The sequence below is a fragment of the Pollicipes pollicipes genome, unplaced genomic scaffold, assembly GCF_011947565.3.
Source record: "Pollicipes pollicipes isolate AB1234 unplaced genomic scaffold, Ppol_2.1 Scaffold_3087;HRSCAF=3621_pilon_pilon_pilon, whole genome shotgun sequence".
Classification (NCBI taxonomy): Eukaryota; Metazoa; Arthropoda; class Thecostraca; order Pollicipedomorpha; family Pollicipedidae; genus Pollicipes; species Pollicipes pollicipes.
The window spans coordinates 18,081,963-18,098,480 of record NW_023596225.1 but is presented as its reverse complement, the minus strand read 5'-3'; the positions used below and the strand labels follow the sequence as shown (position 1 = coordinate 18,098,480).

The window sequence follows — 16,518 nt, the reverse complement described above, 5'->3', positions numbered from 1 at the left end:
TGGCTCCCTCTCATCCGTCTGCGCGGCTATCCGACACTCATCCAGGTCCGGATCCGTCTCACTCTCCCTGCCGTCGACAGGGCTGCCTGGCGCCGATCCAGATCCGGATCCCGCCCGGATCGCTGCTGGACCCGTCGGAGACGGCGGCCGTCGTCGGCGGCAACGTGCTCACCTCGCAGCGTATCGTCGACGTGGTGCTGGGAGCCTTCGGCGCCTGCGCCGCCAGCCAGGGCTGCATGAACAACGTCACGTTCGGCGACGACCGGTTCGGCTACTACGAGACAGTAGCCGGCGGCGCCGGCGCGGTGGGTGGCGCGCGCCGGCGGGAGAGCCGCGTCTGTCGGCGGGGTTGCTGGCTGAGGTGGGCGTCGTTGGCGCAAAGGCATCACTGCGTTCTTGAGTGCGGGGAGTCACTTGTCACTTTGTTGCGTCTGCTTGATTGGGTGATTCCGAAAGGTAGGGCGTATACGGGAAACCGATAGCCAGTTGGCGTGAACACTCCAAGCATGTCGTGTCGCTGCATTGCTCGGCACCAAGGACCACCGTGGTCTGCAGCGACCGTGACTCGCCGCGTGGCCCTCCGCCAGGGTCCCTCCTGGGACGGCCGCAGCGGCGTGCACAGCCACATGACCAACACACGCATCACCGACCCGGAGATCATCGAGGCCCGCTACCCGGTCGTCGTACAGCGCTTCTCGCTGAACCCGGGCACCGGCGGCGCCGGCCGACACCGGTGAGCCGGGCGCCCGGTGTCCCCGGCGGCTGTCCCCTACCTCCCTGTCGCGCGCCCGCCCTTCGTGTCCTGGCTTGCGTCAGCCGTCGGAGCAGCCAACCGGTGCAGTGGAGATCGATGTGCCCAGTCTGGATTCGACTGGAGAAAGAGCATTAGGCGTTTGGCGTCCGTTCCGAGTCCAGTGGAATCGACCATCTGCTGTGCGCCCACAGTCGTCCATGGCGTCTCTGGCGGCGTGTTGCGTTGCATTTCGCGGCCATGCCATACATGCCATGCCGTCTGATGATCGTGAGGTGTCCATCTGCCGGTGTTCGGAGGGATGACGTGTCGGCCCCGTGCCCGGCTCTCCGTCGGGCCCGTGGGACGTCCCTGGTGCCCTCGCTCGTACGCCGGTGAAGCGGCGGCGCCTGGCCCACCTCCTGCCGATCGCGGCGCGCCGGCGCCGGGTGGAAGCGCTGTTACGGCTCTGACCTGACCCGACCTGACCTGACCTGACCTGACCTGACCTGATCCACAGCGGCGGTGATGGCGTGGTGCGCGAGCTGCTGTTCCGCAAGCCGCTGACGCTCTCCATCCTGACCGAGCGGCGCGTCTTCCAGCCGTACAGCCTCGACGGTACGTGGCCGGCCGGCGGTGCCGTGTGCTACCGCGCTGTCTCCCCCTGCGTGGCCGACCGGCGGTGCCTTGCGCTCCTGAGCTGTCTCGGCCCCGCGTGGCCGGCCGGCGGTGCCGTGTGCTCGTGAGCCGCCCCGGCCCCGCGTGGCCGGCCGGCGGTGCCGTGTGGTCGTGAGCCGCCCCGGCCCCGCGTGGCCGGCCGGCGGTGCCGTGTGCTCGTGAGCCGCCCCGGCCCCGCGTGGCCGGCCGTCGGTGCTGTATTCTCCCATATTGTCTCGGCCTCGCGTGGCCGGCCATGGGTGCCGTGTGACCCCGCGCCGTCTCCCGCGCGTTGCCGACTGGCGGTACCGTGTGCCCCCGCACTGTCTCGGCCCCTGCTGGCGTCACTCCTGCGCTGTATGTAGCGAACTGGTTGCCTGGGTGGGAAGGTAGGGCGTTTCGGTTGGTGGGGTTCTCGATAGCGCTGCTGTGTTTTAACCGGACTACGTATGGCGATGATTATTCCCAGCATTTTTCGGGTTCACATATATTATACACGACATTAGCAACGCGCATTACGCGCTACGACCCAGATGAGATTTAACCTGACATTGAATTTTGCTCCGCTTGTGGGTTGTGATGTTGCAAAAGGTAGAAACCCATTGGGTGAATGTTTTGATATGATAGTTGAAAAGCAGGAGCTCGAGGCCTTCCTTGCTAGTATATCTATGCTGTCAGGATCAGGCCAGCGTAATAAGTCTGACCTAATACTATTATGGTAGCTGCAGCGCCATAGAGAAGCCTCTGAATGTGAATGCTGCCGGGATATCATCAGACCAATATATCGCTTGTGACGCTCTTCACATGGCCACCACGTTGGCTGTCGTCAGCGGCGTGTGAAATCCCTGATTTTCGGAAAACGTTGGCACCGGGATGTGCCGGCGCAGACGCAACGTTGCGAGATGTGTGGCGCATTACCGTGCTGGCCAGCTGTCAGCAGCAGTATCCCGCACCTGCTCGCTGCATTTCGAAATGGGCACGTCGGGTTTGGCGTGCTAGTTTTGTGTGCTGCGGGTGCGCTGTACGGCGAAACAAAAATTGTAATTTGGGCGAGGCTCGGGAGTTGTTTTCTGGGCAAGTCGACTGGCTCGGTGCCCTCGGGGCAGTGCCAGAAGGGACTCGTGAGTGATGCAACTTCCTTGGAGACGCTGGAACTTTGTTGCGCAAAAGCAGGTTTTGGGAAGTACGAATTAAACGGCTGCGTCATGCCGAACGAACTTCACATATTTAATGTTCGTACCCTCCAACTCCGCGGTTATGCGGTGAATGAGACGCCCTACGTTGATGCCACTCGGCTGTATCTGTGTACATGTTTTCATTACTGTACCCATGCACGTATTTCCGTTGCTGTATCTCCGTACGTATTTCCGTGAACTGGGCTGCACCTAGCACTTCTGACGTCATTAAGGGAGGTATTCAGTCCATCATCCCCACTGGGAGCAGCTGCACTGAATTGGAATTCCTCCTTGCACCACGTTCCTCGAATCAGAGGTCAGACGCGATTAAAACCGAACTATGCCGCTCTAAATCGGAGTTCAGACGAGCTCCGTGTATTGGCAGTCTGATTGGAATGGGGCGCCGCTCAGATGACGCCGCGCATCCAAAGACGAGCTTCGTGTATTGGCAGTCTGATTGGAATGGGCGCCGCTCAGATGACGCTGCGCATCCAAAGACGAGCTTCGTGTATTGGTAGTCTGATTGGAAGGGGGCGCTGCTCAGATGACGCTGCGCATCCAAAGACGAGCTTCGTGTATTGGCAGTCTGATTGGAATGGGGCGCCGCTCAGATGACGCTGCGCATCCAAAGACGAGCTTCGTGTATTGGCAGTCTGATTGGAATGGGGCGCCGCTCAGATGACGCCGCGCATCCAAAGACGAGCTTCGTGTATTGGCAGTCTGATTGGAATGGGGCGCCGCTCAGATGACGCCGCGCATCCACTCGGCTGTGGAGACCATCGGTGTGTGCAAGTGCGCATCACACGTTGGGCTCGCGTCGAGTGCGGCGTTTGCAGGTCGCGAAGTGCAGAGTGGTGCGGCCAGAGAAGGATCTCGTTGAAACAAAGAACGGAGACAGAGCGCTGTCTCCACGGCTCTTGCTCCGCACCGGGGGAGCGAAGCGGAGAGATGTTAACTCATTGTGTCTTGTGCGCCCCTGCCTGAGCGCACGAGTAATACAATGACATGTGTGCATTTATTAGTACCGTAGACAAATATGCGCATGCTTTTTCTTATTTGAGAAGTTGATTTTGCGCTAGGTCTCGGTCCTCGGCGCTGGCTGCATCCGTTCAAACGCGTGCTGCAACTGGAGTGTGGCAAATCCTCGGGCCAAACGGCAGGCCAGCGACGTCATCTGCTCATCCGGTCGTGGCATTTGGTCGCATGTTTTCGACAATATGGGGTGCATAAGGGATCAGGAATGCTGTTTATTTAACTTCCAAATCAGGCCAAAACATTTACCATGTAGCCTTGAATAGCTCCAGCGAAACCCTCGCCGGCGGTATGGTCGGGCCGTCACCGGACCGACACGAACGCCATGTTTATCCGGCGGCGCGGTCACACCAGACACGGCGCCGTAAGGCCGACGCAGCTCTCAGCTGATAATGCGGCTTCACGCAGCTCGGCAGGGTCACGGCCAAGGTAACTGTGTGGTGTATGTGTGCGTGTGTATGTGTGGGAGGGGGGGGGGGGTGAGGGGTGGGAGGTAGGGGTCTGTTGGGGGGGGGGGGGGGCTAATAGCGGGTATGGCATGCCGCGCCACAAGGTGCTCACTCAATGCAAATTTAAGTGTGGTCATGGAGCTACATTATTTCAAACATTGCTTCAGGCGTCAAACATTTCGGGCACTTTAAGTCCGGATTTTTTTTCTCAGTGTGCTGTTTAAAAGGAGAAGGCACAATTGGATTAACGAATTTCGTTGAGCCACCGCAGTGCTGCACGAAGTGTCGCGCTGGCGCCACGTGGGTCAGCAGCTAACCTAAGGCCCCCAAAGGAACTGTGGGACAAAGTTTCGCTCAGCATTGCCAGGGCTGCAGAACTAGCCTTCAAGCGTGAGTGAAGTGCGACTGGGAGGTAAACGACGGGTCGCTGTTTTCTCGTGTTTAGAGGATCTCGTCGCGCCCTACTGGCTCAGCTGCGCCGACCACCAGCGTGGCCCGGCGGCGTCCCACGGCTCGATGCTGAGCCTTCGGTTCGGCCGCGTGTGGTGAAGTCGCACGCGAAAGTCGTCAGTTGCGTGCGGTGGTCTTCAGCGACTGGAGAGGCGCCGGCGCCGCCGGTTCGTGGTCTTGCAGTTAGGGACGCGCACGGCGTCGACGCCCCCTGAAGCGTCTTAGGCGACGGCTATTGCCAGACGGCACATGAATCGGTACCGATCATTGCAAGGCTTGTCGCCGAGGTCGCCGCGATTGCTCAGGGCGCAGTTTTCGTCGACGCCTCCGCCGGGGGAGCCCGGCCGCCAGGCGTGCCCCCACACGGACCCGTCCACCGATCGCCACTCGCCCTCGGCCGCCTCGTCGGGTGACACCCACCCAGAACTGTTCGAGGCCTGCCTGCCGGGCGTAGGCCTCCATGACGGCGGCCGTGACGGCGTCGGGCGCGTGGGCCAGGCGCGCGCCCGCCGCCAGCTGGCCGCACTTCTCGTCGGCCTTGACGAACGGCTCCTTCTGCGGGTGGAGCGTGAAGCAGTGGGTGGCGGTGGCCAGCCAGCCGGCCGGACAGCGGCGCGGGAGGTGCGTCGGCAGCGGCGCCTCGCACACGGCCGCCAGCCGGTCCGTGAAGACGCGAGTCGTCAGCTTGTCTGTGGCGAACCCCGCGCCGGTGCTGAGGCTGCCGCCTTCGTCCGCTTCGATCTCGATCGCGCTGCCGAAGGCAGTGCCGTCCTCGTTTCGCCAGGCGCCCGTCTCGAAGGTCGGACTCAGCCTCTCGGGCGCGGCCGGCCGGCAGGGGTCGTGCAGCAGGAACGCCAGCTCGGGCTCGTCGTTGATCGAGACGAGCTGGGCTGGCGGGGACAGCTTCCTGCAGGCGGCGCGCGACTCGCTTCGGGAGCCCAGCGCGGCGGTCCGGAAGTAGCAGCTGTCGTTGAACGCGGCCCAGTCGGGCGGGCAGACGGCGCCGCGCTGTCAGGGCACCCGACGCTCGAAGCTGACGTCGACGCTTTCGTCGGCCGGCGCCGACGTCGGGCGATACTGCAGCACGTCCAACAGGTCGCACGCGCCGGCCGGGCCGCGCCTGAAGCCGACGCAGAGCTCGGGCCCCAGCCGGATGCAGAGGAGCGCGCAGCGCAGGCTGCTGACCGCCGGCAGAGAGACGGCCGCCTCGCTCGTGATGGGGCTCGCGCTGCGGCTGAAACACGTCGCCGGTGAGGCCGGCGGCCAGAGCCGGCAGCAGCAGGGTCAGCAGCCACATGGCGACGCCGCCCGCGGCCGTGTCTCGGACTGCGCTGGGGGTCGCCGCGGGTCCTCGCGCACCGGCTCGGAGTGGGCCGCTCTGATGGCCGACTGTCGAGCCGTCTGCTGGCCGGGTGCGGGCGTGCGCTCAACGACGGGTGGTCACGTAACGGCTTGTCGCGTCCGTGCAATGCTGTTCCGAGTCAGAAAGAAAACATGCGAATTACTGGATTCGCCGCACCAAGCAGCTCTGAATCGTAGACTCGTGAACCTGATTGGCCAAGGAACGATGCCACTGCATGGCTTACGTCACGCACTCTAACGGAGCTGTGCGGTGAAAAGGAATCGGCCCAGCGCCTATTGGATGGCACAAATCTGGAGCACATACGACATGGTACGCCATCAGTGGCATTTCGACACACTCCGCTCAATGGTCATTCTGATGAAAGGACCACAAAAATGCGTTAGCCCTCATATGCTAGCAGGTATAGAACCAAAACGTACATCACGTGATGACGCCATCACTGGCCTTGGCGTACACCCCCTCCTAAGCAGTCTTCCATTAAGACCTTTCATCAAAATCTCATTGGTGTAAATATATCCGTTATGTAGCTCACTCGGCTGTCAGCTTTTGAGACTGAGGGGTGACGTTTGATGGTGCTGCGTTGATGCATCGCGTGAGCCAGGTCATCTATTGGTGGTGGTTCAGAGCGGCTGAAGACGGTACGTGCCCCCCCCCCCCCACGGTCCTCGATAAGGCATTCCTAGGAAACGGCGTGCAAAAGTGCGGTAAGCGGCAGAATAATGTACCACGATCTGTATGGTACTGTGCAGCATTGGGCCCTGAACAAAACAAAAGAGCTCGGAGCTCAGGTAGAATGACGGACTGTAGTAGGTGCGAGAAGTGGAAAATGTAGTGGATTGGAAGAATGTTAAATTATCGCGGTAAAAGCATTGTTATTGCAGCGAGTGACTGGCGAAGGTCTTCCCTATCAGAAATCGCTTTAATTGATGCGCCTATGTCGTCATTGTCTCTGATAAGCGTAGGTAATGAATCCATATATTTTACGTTTCAGTTTGCGCAATGTTTTCTCGTTTGGGCGAGGTTGCCAATTTGTTTCAAGCGTCCTTTCTTCGTTGTCGATTTGGTTAGTTTCGTAGCAACAAGATGCCAACCAATACGTTTCGGCATTAATATTCGGAAGCTAGTAAGGTCTGGTTCTGTCCATTCCAGCCTTGCTAATTCACAAAATATGTGGTCTGTTAGCACGATACAAATTTGTAAAAAAGTGTCGTTGTAATTTGACTCATAAGTTTACCGCCGTACCACAAACTTTTTTTGCAACCACACTGAAATGAAAACACGCCCCACTAGTCAAATGAAAAAAATCAAATACCTCTGCGTGCACTTTTTACAGCGGACTTTCAAAACTAAGCACCGCTGCAGGGTGTCGGCTCAGGGCGGGGAGGGGAAGGTCCGCGCGGTGGCCCTTCCACCGTCGCGTGCGACGCAACGATCTAACCAGCATCTGAAGTGCCGTCAGCAGACCTGACCCGGCTGTGGCGTCAGCAGACCTGACCCGGCTGTGACGTCAGCAGACCTGACCGGACCATGCCGGCAGCAGACCTGACCTGGCTGTGACGTCAGCAGACCTGACCCGCCAATAACATCAGCAGACTTGACCCGGTTGTGACGTCAGCAGACCTGGCCCGGCTGTAACATCAGCAGACTTGACCCGGCTGTGACGTCAGCAGACCTGACCCGGCTGTGCCGTCAGCAGACCTGACCGGACCGTGCCGGCAGCAGACCTGACCCGGCTGTGACGTCAGCAGACCTGACCCGGCTGTGACGTCAGCAGACCTGACCGGGCCGTGCCGGCAGGGGGCGCTCCGGGAGCTCGCGGCCAGAACCTGTTGCTGAAGCACGACGGTCGGACCATCAGCCTGGGCGCCAAGACATCCGTCCTGGTGTCCACTGGGGTGAGTGACCCGCCGCGACCGTCCGGCGGCTGGCGGCGCCCCTCTCCTCTCCTCCCGCTCCAGGCGCTGGGCTAGCGGGGGTAGCTGCGGTAGCACAAGGGGTAGCGGGGCTAGCACAGCGTGCACACAGTGTGGGACGTTGACATTGGGTGTGCTGTTGTCGTTGGATTTGAAGCACGGAATGGTTAGTGTTGACCCTGGATGTCAGTGGATGTTACTCTGGAAAACTGTCAGACGAAGCGTCCTGTGTGATGTGTTGGCGTGATGACGTTGGACCGTTATGTATCAGTGCACACACGCTATCCACGTTTGTTTTCAGCTAGTTTTAGTCCAACGAGTTGTTCCGAAAACTCCGTGAGTATGACACTTTTGCAAGGGAAAGACATGTACGTTGCAAGCTTAGACATAGTTAGCATCCATCAAAAATAGTTGAATCCTCAGGAAAAAACTTCTCAGAACGGACTTGCTATCATGTATATCTGTTGTGGATGAAAAACGAATGGAGGCAACCCATCGTGACTTTATGAATCACTTACAATGGTCCTGTTCACATGAGCGACCTGAATGCTCGAATTCCTTAGGTGTAGATAGAATGACTGAATGCAGTGTAGGTACCAGGCCACATTTGGCCGCTATCTTCTCGCCTATCGACGTGTCTGCAAGGCGCCTGTTGGCCCGGGGCGTGTTGCGACGTGACGACTTCGGACCGTCCTCACGCCAGTGAGCAGAGCTGGCGTTCGCTGGAGTGCCGTCAGGGCTTCAGCAGCAGGGGCAGTGGGCCCGTGCTGAGGCATTCTCGTCGCGCGGGCCAGGTCACGATCAGTAATGTGGGCGCACGTACTAAGCAGACAGTCCTCAGCGCTTATGCGCCGCCTTGCCCTTGCTGCCGTCCATGATGTGGGAGTTTGCGTGTAACTCCTACGGTCTCTGCGACTCGCGGCATCAAAATTTGATGCCAAGCCCTGCGCCAAGAGCGCGGAAAGAACAGAAGATGCGCAGTTTATTGAAACTGCTCCGAAGCGTTTTTGGATCTGCGAACTTTTAATGCAATGGCGGAAGCAGCCAAAGGCAAAGGGAGCACATGGCAGCCCACTCATCCAGGCGCCTCGATCTTGCGCGCCGAGTCCCTTCACGGCCGGCCCGCTCGGCTCTGAACAGGCGCTTTGGTGTAGCTGAACCGACGTTGATGGAGCCGGCGCCGTGGAGCTGAACCGACGTTTGATGGAGCCAGCGCCGGTGCCACGGACGCGGGCGGGGTTTGCGGCCTGCGGTTGGCACGGTCAGGCCGCCGACTCGCTGGCACACCGCCCGTCACGGCCCGGAAACGTGCCGTCGGCTACACGGGGATTCAAGGGGTGGGGGGGGGGGGTGGGGGGGGGGTCGCATTCCCCGGCCATCACACCTGCTCGTTGACGTGTCACGTTTCGGTTTCGCAAGCTCTTTGACTGGGAGTTCGCTGTGATAAGCCCGGATTACCTCTTCAAGTTTACCAGTTACCAAAGTGTCTTTGATCGTCGGGGCCGACGCCCTCGCGAGCTGCACAGTTTCCGGTTAATTTCGAGCGTCTCTACATGCAGGAAATAATTTCCGTTGGCGGATGTTGCCCCTTGCTTGGGTATAGGCTCTTGGCACCACGCCATTTTGCAATATATGTTCCTAAGAAAGTGGCACTCCAGGTTCTGATGGGACAACATCTGCCTGGTATTGGGGACGCTCGGGGGGGAGTTTGCGATCCACCCAAGTGACCAAATACGATTTACCAAATTTGTTTTCTAATCACGAAATTGCACTTTTGTTTACCAGCACCAAATCGAAAGTGCGTTGACGAAAACTTGCCACCTGAATGGGTCCGGCAGTCAACGTTTTTCGCTTTCCAATTCTGTCATTGAACTCAGCTATTCTGAGCGTTTAATTACGGTAGCCGGTGGAGACATATGAGAGCATTATATGGGGAGTCCCAGTGACGCACCCTCTCGGGTGCTGTTTCACTATGTATAGCTCTTACTTGGGCAGGATATCACTCTCCGGATACAGCGCCTGAACAAATCACGCCGGCTCACCCGACTGTGCAGCGCTATACACGTGGGGCGTATTTTAAGACATTTAATTGTTCCACGCCCACTGCGTTAATGACGCGGGAGAGCTGTACTTTTTCGCCCATAGTTTCTGTGATCCTTGATGGTTGCGTAGCTCGACGATTAATTTGACCGCGGCTCACGGTATGGATGGAAATTATCGGAAGAACAACGACTTCTGCGCGCCCTGTAGCTGGCACGGCCCCCGGCTGGAGCCGGACCCGCGGCGGTGACCTCCACTGACCTGTGCCGCGGCACGCCTTTGGCCACCGTCGCCGTGTGGTGACCTTGTTGACCCGTCCGGCAGGACACGTTCCGGCTGTTGACGCCGGGCGGCGGCGGGTTCGGCTCGCCGGGCGGCCTCAAGCCGGCGGAGGCCTGGGGGCCGGCCAGGGCGCGCCACGCACATTCCTGGCGCGTGGCAGCCTGCACGACTACCTGCTGGCCAAGAGTCGTGTAGTGACGCAGTCAGCTGTCGGCAGGTCGTGTCGGAGTCAGCACCACCACCAGCTGATCCAGAAAGGGGGGGGGGGGGGGCTTGGTTTAGCGATCCTGGTAGTGCAACGATCCGGACCGAATGTTCCGATGGTCGTGTTCTGTATTGTGGGGTGGTCTGGCATGGATGCATGGTCTTCCGGTGGAATGTGACAAACGGTGCCTTCCGCGTGCCTTGGGATCTGTTATATATCGATCTGAAGCAGCGCGCGCGTCTGCTGTTTAACGTACCGTTTGGCCGCAGGTAGCGCCCTAGGTGAACGGTTACGCTAGTAGTTTGGGCTAGCATCAGACTGAGACGCTTTTACAACCAGATTTCTACGCATCGTGCGGCGAATGTTAAATGTCAACGAATTTGTATTTGTTGAAAGGAGGCGATGAAAACATTTTATGATGCGGAGCGTTGATAATGCGCCAACTCGCTGTGCTGTTACCCATATGTGGTGTGACGGGGTGCCGGGCAACGCCTTTGCATGTGGGGTTCTTTATTGCAGGTCCTTAGCACCTGGCTGGCATGCGTACAATGCAGTACACAAGTGCAATACGGTATATCAGTGCTGTCACTCTTAGTGGAGTAATACACATTATGGACTGAACGGTCAGATAGTGCAGCTTATATAGACGCAACTTCGGCCGGTGCATTTTGGCGTGGCATTGGCCACCTTTGAAGGTAGTACTTGTGCGTGTGCGATACGTGTGCGTTTGCGCGCGCATGCGAACGTGCGCGCACGTGTGCACATGCGAACGTGCGCGCGTGCGTGTGCGTGCGTGTGCGTGCTTGGTGCGTGCGTGTGTTCCTGGACGACGCAGTGTGGAGACTGGAGCCTGTGTCGGGCCCCGGCCCCGGCCCCGGCCTCGGACGGCTGGACCCTGGAGCGGGCCCCGCCAGTATCAGCCGTGCGCCGGCGTCCAGTCACACCTCATGATCCGAGCGCGGCGTGTCTGATGCTGGAAGCGCTGGAAGGTCTCCAGAGTGGCCGTCGCGCCGCCGACGCAGGACGCGGCGCGGGGGCGGACGCCGCAGACGCTGGAGGGTCTCCAGAGTGGCCGTCGCGCCGCCGGCGCAGGACGCGGTGCGGGGGCGGACGCCGCAGACGCTGGAGGGTCTCCAGAGTGGCCGTCGCGCCGCTGGCGCAGGACGCGGTGCGGGGGTGGACACCGCAGCATGAGCGGCGCCCGAGGAGCAGTTATGCAGGATTCGGACAGCTTGTCGGGAGATCTGGCTGTGTGTACGCAACGGTAGCGGTAGGTTCCAATAGCGCGGCTCGTTAGGTTTCGTTTATGGCAGGAGGCACGTGCTTGGTCGGTGTGGGTCTCAAACTTCGCGGCCTCCCGCGCTGATGGTAGCGAGGGGGGGGGGGCGGAGCGCCTGGCAGTGGGTCTCGAACCGACACCGTCGCGGCCGCGTGGAGCAGCGACTGAGGCGCGGCCGGCCAGCGCTGAGGCGCGCCGCGCCAGTTACACGGCCTGAAGGACCGCTCTGAGACGTGAGCCCAGCGTTGGACTGTGAAGACGTCCGGGTCACCGTCGGTCGTAGCACCGAAGTTTTCCGCCGTAATTAATCCGTGGTGCCGCAGATGACTGCCTCAGACGCGTGATGAATAACGCGGCAAAGTCCAAAGATGAGCAGAGATGCAGGGGCCACCTGGTCCAGCCCACTGGAGACGTGCAGAGCGCGATAAGACGCACTTGAACGCCACATCACACAGCTATCGTCAGCCTATGTTGTCATAAACGCATCGTCCGAACATGCCATCCAGTACGGTTCCGAAGCTGCTCATTGTTCGTCACGGGTGATCCATCAGCACGCGTTCGCCGTCGATGCGCCTCGCCATGCAGGCGAAGGCGTGGTACTTTCTCACTCTCGGTCAGCGCAAGGTTGAGTGACGTCATAAGTAAGCCGGAGCACCGTTCTTCATTGGCAACTGGAAGCCCATTCCCCACTTCGAATAAGCCTTTTCGATCCACCACGTACACTCTGTCCTGACGATGCCACAGAAGACTCGTGCTCTACATGGCCGGGAGGCGATACGGTACGGTAATTCACGGGTTTCACATAGCAACGCCAAGCAATGGTTGACGCGCTGTTGGCGGGTCCCGTACGGTTGCAAGTGGGCAGCTCTCAACCGTATTTTGGATGGCCGTGAAGCACTGATAATTTTGACCCAAGTCGTCAGTAACTGCAATCAAATAAGTCCAAGTGCGTCATTGCCTGCACGCTATATGTCTTGGTGGCTGCATCGCACGATCATTCTCTCTTATATTTGGACTTACAGCGTTTTTCAAAGCCGCGTATGACGCACGAACCTGTGACAAACTCAGATTGCTGACCTCAATGAGCTGGCTCGGCTATGAAGAACACTGGGCCTCAGCTAACGCACCGCGGACCGACCAACGGCCACTCGAAATGGTGAACGGTCTTTCACTTGTCAGTGAAGAACAGGGCCCCGGTGTGAATGCAGCACGAACACCACTGGCAACCAATATAGAAATCCAAAATCCTCACCACGCTACACGTTCATGAAGATGGGCTTCTTGCCTGCGTCGCGACATCGCTGCTCATGTCCCAGCACCGCGCTCCGGAGGCGCCCGGCGCCCCCGCTCCACAAACACACGGTCCGATTGAAGTCACTTTATTCGCCAAACAGGACTGGAAAGCGCGGGCCAACGGGGGACCGGGGACGGCCAGAGCGGGAACCCGCGCGGCGGGGCGTCGCTGCGCCGGCAAGACTCGTGTTAAAGTTCAGCCCCCAGCCGGCCGCGAACCCGCGCCGCTCGCCCTCCGCTGGGACCGCGCCGGGGGCAGTCGAGATCTGGTGCACTGGAACTAGCATCAACTAGCACTCGACTGTACAAACGCCAACAAAAACAACACACCAAGAGAGGAACGGTGGGGCCGCGCGGTGACCGGTGACGTCACCGACGATGCCTGGTGACCTCAGTGCGGGCGGCGCCGCACTAGGAAAGGCCGGCCGGCGGGCGAGCTGTGAAGGGCCGGGCCCGGGCTGCGGCCGCCGTCGGACCCGCCTCCAGCCTGGACGGACTGCTCTCGGCCGCCCCGCCCGCCGGGGAGCGCGGTCCGGACGTGACACCCCGGGTTAATCTGATTCCGGGCCGCGACACGTCCACGAAGTAAACCGCGGTTCGTGCCGTCGATCCTGACGGATCACTTGCACGGGCGAGTTGATGCGCCGATCTGTCGCAAATCTGTGCTACGCATGGGCTGGATTGTTCACCGTGGCCAGTGGCCTGCCTCATCGTGGCGACCCAGTCTGGACTGCGGTCTGCGGCGCCAGCGGCCATTCAGGAGGCCAGCCAACGGTCTGACCACTGTGTATGACGCCAAGGTGATATCCCAGACCCGGCACCAAGGGGGCCGGGTCTGGCTTGCGTCCACCGGACGACGGCGGGGCGCGCCGGCCGAGGGGGCGCGACTGGGCCCGACTGGACAGGACAGGACTGGGGACCACCGGACAGAACAGGACAGGACAGGACAGGACAGGACAGGGCTCGGCCGGACAGGACAGGACACGACTGAGCCCGACCGGACAGAGGCCGCGGCGCGGAAAAGCCAAGCTCAAATAAGGCACGGAGCTTCAAACCCATTGGCACGCGCGAATCTGCTCTTGAAATGGTGGCACGGCTCAGCGTAGGCGTTCTGTCTCGGTGCGGTGCCGCGTCACGGAATCTTACGGCAGCCGATAGTTACCCGCAAAGAACTGACTGGTAACCCGTCCAAACAAGCACTTCCGACTCACAGCGGCGCACCAAGTGAGAAAAACGCAGCGTAAAGAGAGTGCCACCGACCACTCCTCAGTTGCGCCGACATGCCGGCGCCGAGCATCATCGAGAAACAACGACGCGGGACGCAGCCTGGACCGCGGCGTGCTCCCACGTCGGATCGGCAGTCCTCTTAGCCAGGGCGAACCGTCCTCTCGGCACGGTAAACAGTCCTCTCGGCACGGCGAACCGTCCTCTCCGGCCTGGCCGGGCGTCCTCTCGCGGGGCGTCCCCTCGTCGCTGTCGGTCCAGCGCCGGCTCGGCAGAGTCCTCCCCGCCGGACGGAGCATGCTCCCGGCCGGGCGTGCTGTCCTCCTGGACCGGGTGTAGCGTGTCCTCCTGAGCCGCGCCGGACCAGAGTCTCGCGCGGACTGGGCCTCCCCGAGCCGCCTCCGGCCGGCGCTCTCTCTCGCCCCGCCGACGGGACGCCCCCTGACGCGGGCCGGGCCGGGCCGGGCCGGGCCGAGCTGGCAGGCAGCGGGCGGGCCGGGTCACTGCGCCTGAGGGTCACACTGCAGCAGCCGCACGATGGACGGATCACTCTTGGCGCCCTCCACGAACTCCTCCAGGCTGAGCTTGCCGTCGTGGTTGCGGTCCATCTGGCGGAAGATCTTGTCGGTGCGCTTCTCGGGCGTCGACTCGTCCTCCGGCATCTTCATCACGGAGCCCACCATCTTGTAGATGGCCTGCGGACGGGGTCGGGGTCAGCGGCGCGTGGCGCGGCGAGCCGGCGCAGCGACGCGCGCGACTCAGTGGCCCGAGCCACCGCGCCCGCCAGCGTGGCTTGAGAGCAGAAACCCAAGGTGTGTTACCTGACAGTAGCTAAACGATATGGCTTTCGTGCTGTGTTGGCCAAAGGCGTGTTTACCGCGATTTGTGTCAGCCGGGAAAAACAAATCAGGCTCAAGAGTACCAATGCGGGGAAGCAGCAGACGTCAGCCAACGGAAACTTATCAGGATCAAGTGTACCGGTGCAGGACAGCAGCAATGAAGCCGGCCAAGGAAAATAATTTTAACATATTGGTTTGAGCTGATCAAAGAAAGCCTTAAAAACACAACAAGCCATGATGCATCTCAAAACTAAAAACAGCGACCCCTTCACAACAATTAGCGGTGCAAAATATTCTTCTGGGTTCAGAGCTCTTATGGTGAATTATCGACCCTCAACATACTGGGAGATACTCGTTCAACAACGTTATATGAAAACTCTGGCTATATTGATATCAGTACATTAACTTGGTAAAAACAATAATAGCAAAAAACATTGATATTTGTGAGGACCGACAGGTCGTTGGATTAAAACGGATAATCCGCTGTTTTCAGTATCACGCAAAGCACCGAGCGCCAAAATCACCAACTCCTACATACATCGACGCCTGCGAGGCAACGTCACATCACGACAAGAGCAGCGGCTACAGCTTTCCAGAAGGACTGAGACTCCAAGAGCCGCGATCGTGGACCCCCACGCTCTCACCGTGACAATCTCGAGCATCTCCGGTCGGCTGATGTACCCGTTGCCGTCCAGGTCGTACATGGAGAAGGCCCACTTGAGCTTCTGCTCCAGCCGACCCCGTGACGTCACGGACAGGGCGCAGAGGAACTCCCGGAAGTCGATCGTCCCGTCACCGTTGGCGTCGAACGTGCGGAACACGTGCTCGGCGAACTGGCGGCGCAAAGGGGCCGTCAGCGTCCAGCTCTGACACTGCAGAGGGGCCGTCAGCGTCCAGCTCTGATACTGCAGAGGGGCCGTCAGCGTCCGGCTCTAACACTGTATGGCACTGCAGAGGGGCTGTCAGCGTCCGGCTCTGACACAGCGAGGAGCAGTCAGCGTCCGGCTCTGACACTGCAGAGGGGCCGTCAGCGTCCGGCTCTGACGCTGCAGAGGGGCCGTCAGCGTCCGGCTCTGACACTGCAGAGGAGCCGTCAGCGTCCGGCTCTGACACTGCAGAGGGGCCGTCAGCGTCCGGCTCTGACGCTGCAGAGGGGCCGTCAGCGTCCGGCTCTGACACTGCAGAGGGGCCGTCAGCGTCCAGCTCTGACACTGCAGAGGGGTCGTCAGCGCCCAGCTCTGACACTGCAGAGGGGCCGTCAGCGTCCGGCTCTGACACTGCAGAGGGGCCGTCAGCGCCCAGCTCTGACACTGCAGAGGGGCCGTCAGCGTCCGGCTCTGACACTGCAGAGGGGCCGTCAGCGCCCAGCTCTGACACTGCAGAGGGGCCGTCAGCGTCCGCCTCTGACACAGCGAGGGATCCTCGGCGTCCGGCTCTGTTGTCATTGGGGTTTTACGACGCACTCAGCTGCCGAGGCTATACGGCGTCGCCTGCCTCTCACCCTGGCAGGCAGGGCGGGCACCGCGGGGAATCGAGCCCCGTACCTCCGGTTTCCCAGAGGCGCAGTGATTAAGGCAGACGCGTTAA

At 60.4% G+C, this 16,518-nt stretch overlaps 2 protein-coding genes across 2 annotated transcripts in view; one reads left to right on the top strand and one right to left on the bottom strand.

Moving 5' to 3' along the window:
- Positions 1–10,594, top strand: part of LOC119089825 (5-oxoprolinase) — a 34,367-nt gene extending 23,773 nt beyond the window's left edge. The window contains exons 21-26 of the mRNA XM_037212641.1: positions 81–305; positions 588–733; positions 1,251–1,348; positions 7,654–7,751; positions 10,134–10,203; positions 10,566–10,594. Coding sequence (XP_037068536.1) covers positions 81–305; positions 588–733; positions 1,251–1,348; positions 7,654–7,751; positions 10,134–10,203; positions 10,566–10,594 — 666 coding nt within the window. The remainder of the gene's footprint in view (positions 1–80; positions 306–587; positions 734–1,250; positions 1,349–7,653; positions 7,752–10,133; positions 10,204–10,565) is intronic.
- Positions 10,595–13,192: 2,598 nt separating this feature from the next.
- LOC119089824 (neurocalcin homolog) lies at positions 13,193–16,376 on the bottom strand. The gene is made up of 3 exons (XM_037212640.1): positions 16,320–16,376; positions 15,576–15,764; positions 13,193–14,787 (listed from the first exon to the last, which is right to left on the bottom strand). Exons 1-3 carry the CDS (start codon positions 16,374–16,376, stop codon positions 14,593–14,595), a joined length of 441 nt encoding a protein of 146 aa, XP_037068535.1. The 3' UTR covers positions 13,193–14,592.
- Positions 16,377–16,518: the final 142 nt, after the last annotated feature.

What these genes read in the sequence shown, in the direction of transcription:
- LOC119089824 (XM_037212640.1), bottom strand. Translation starts at nt 16,376, where the DNA reads ATGACAACAGAGCCGGACGCCGAGGATCCCTCGCTGTGTCAGAGGCGG. An exon ending in GTCAGAGGCGGACGCTGACG is followed by an intron (nt 15,765 to 16,319) that starts GCCCCTCTGCAG and finishes TTGCGCCGCCAG; the next exon opens with TTCGCCGAGCACGTGTTCCG. An exon ending in AGATGCTCGAGATTGTCACG is followed by an intron (nt 14,788 to 15,575) that starts GTGAGAGCGTGG and finishes CCCCGTCCGCAG; the next exon opens with GCCATCTACAAGATGGTGGG.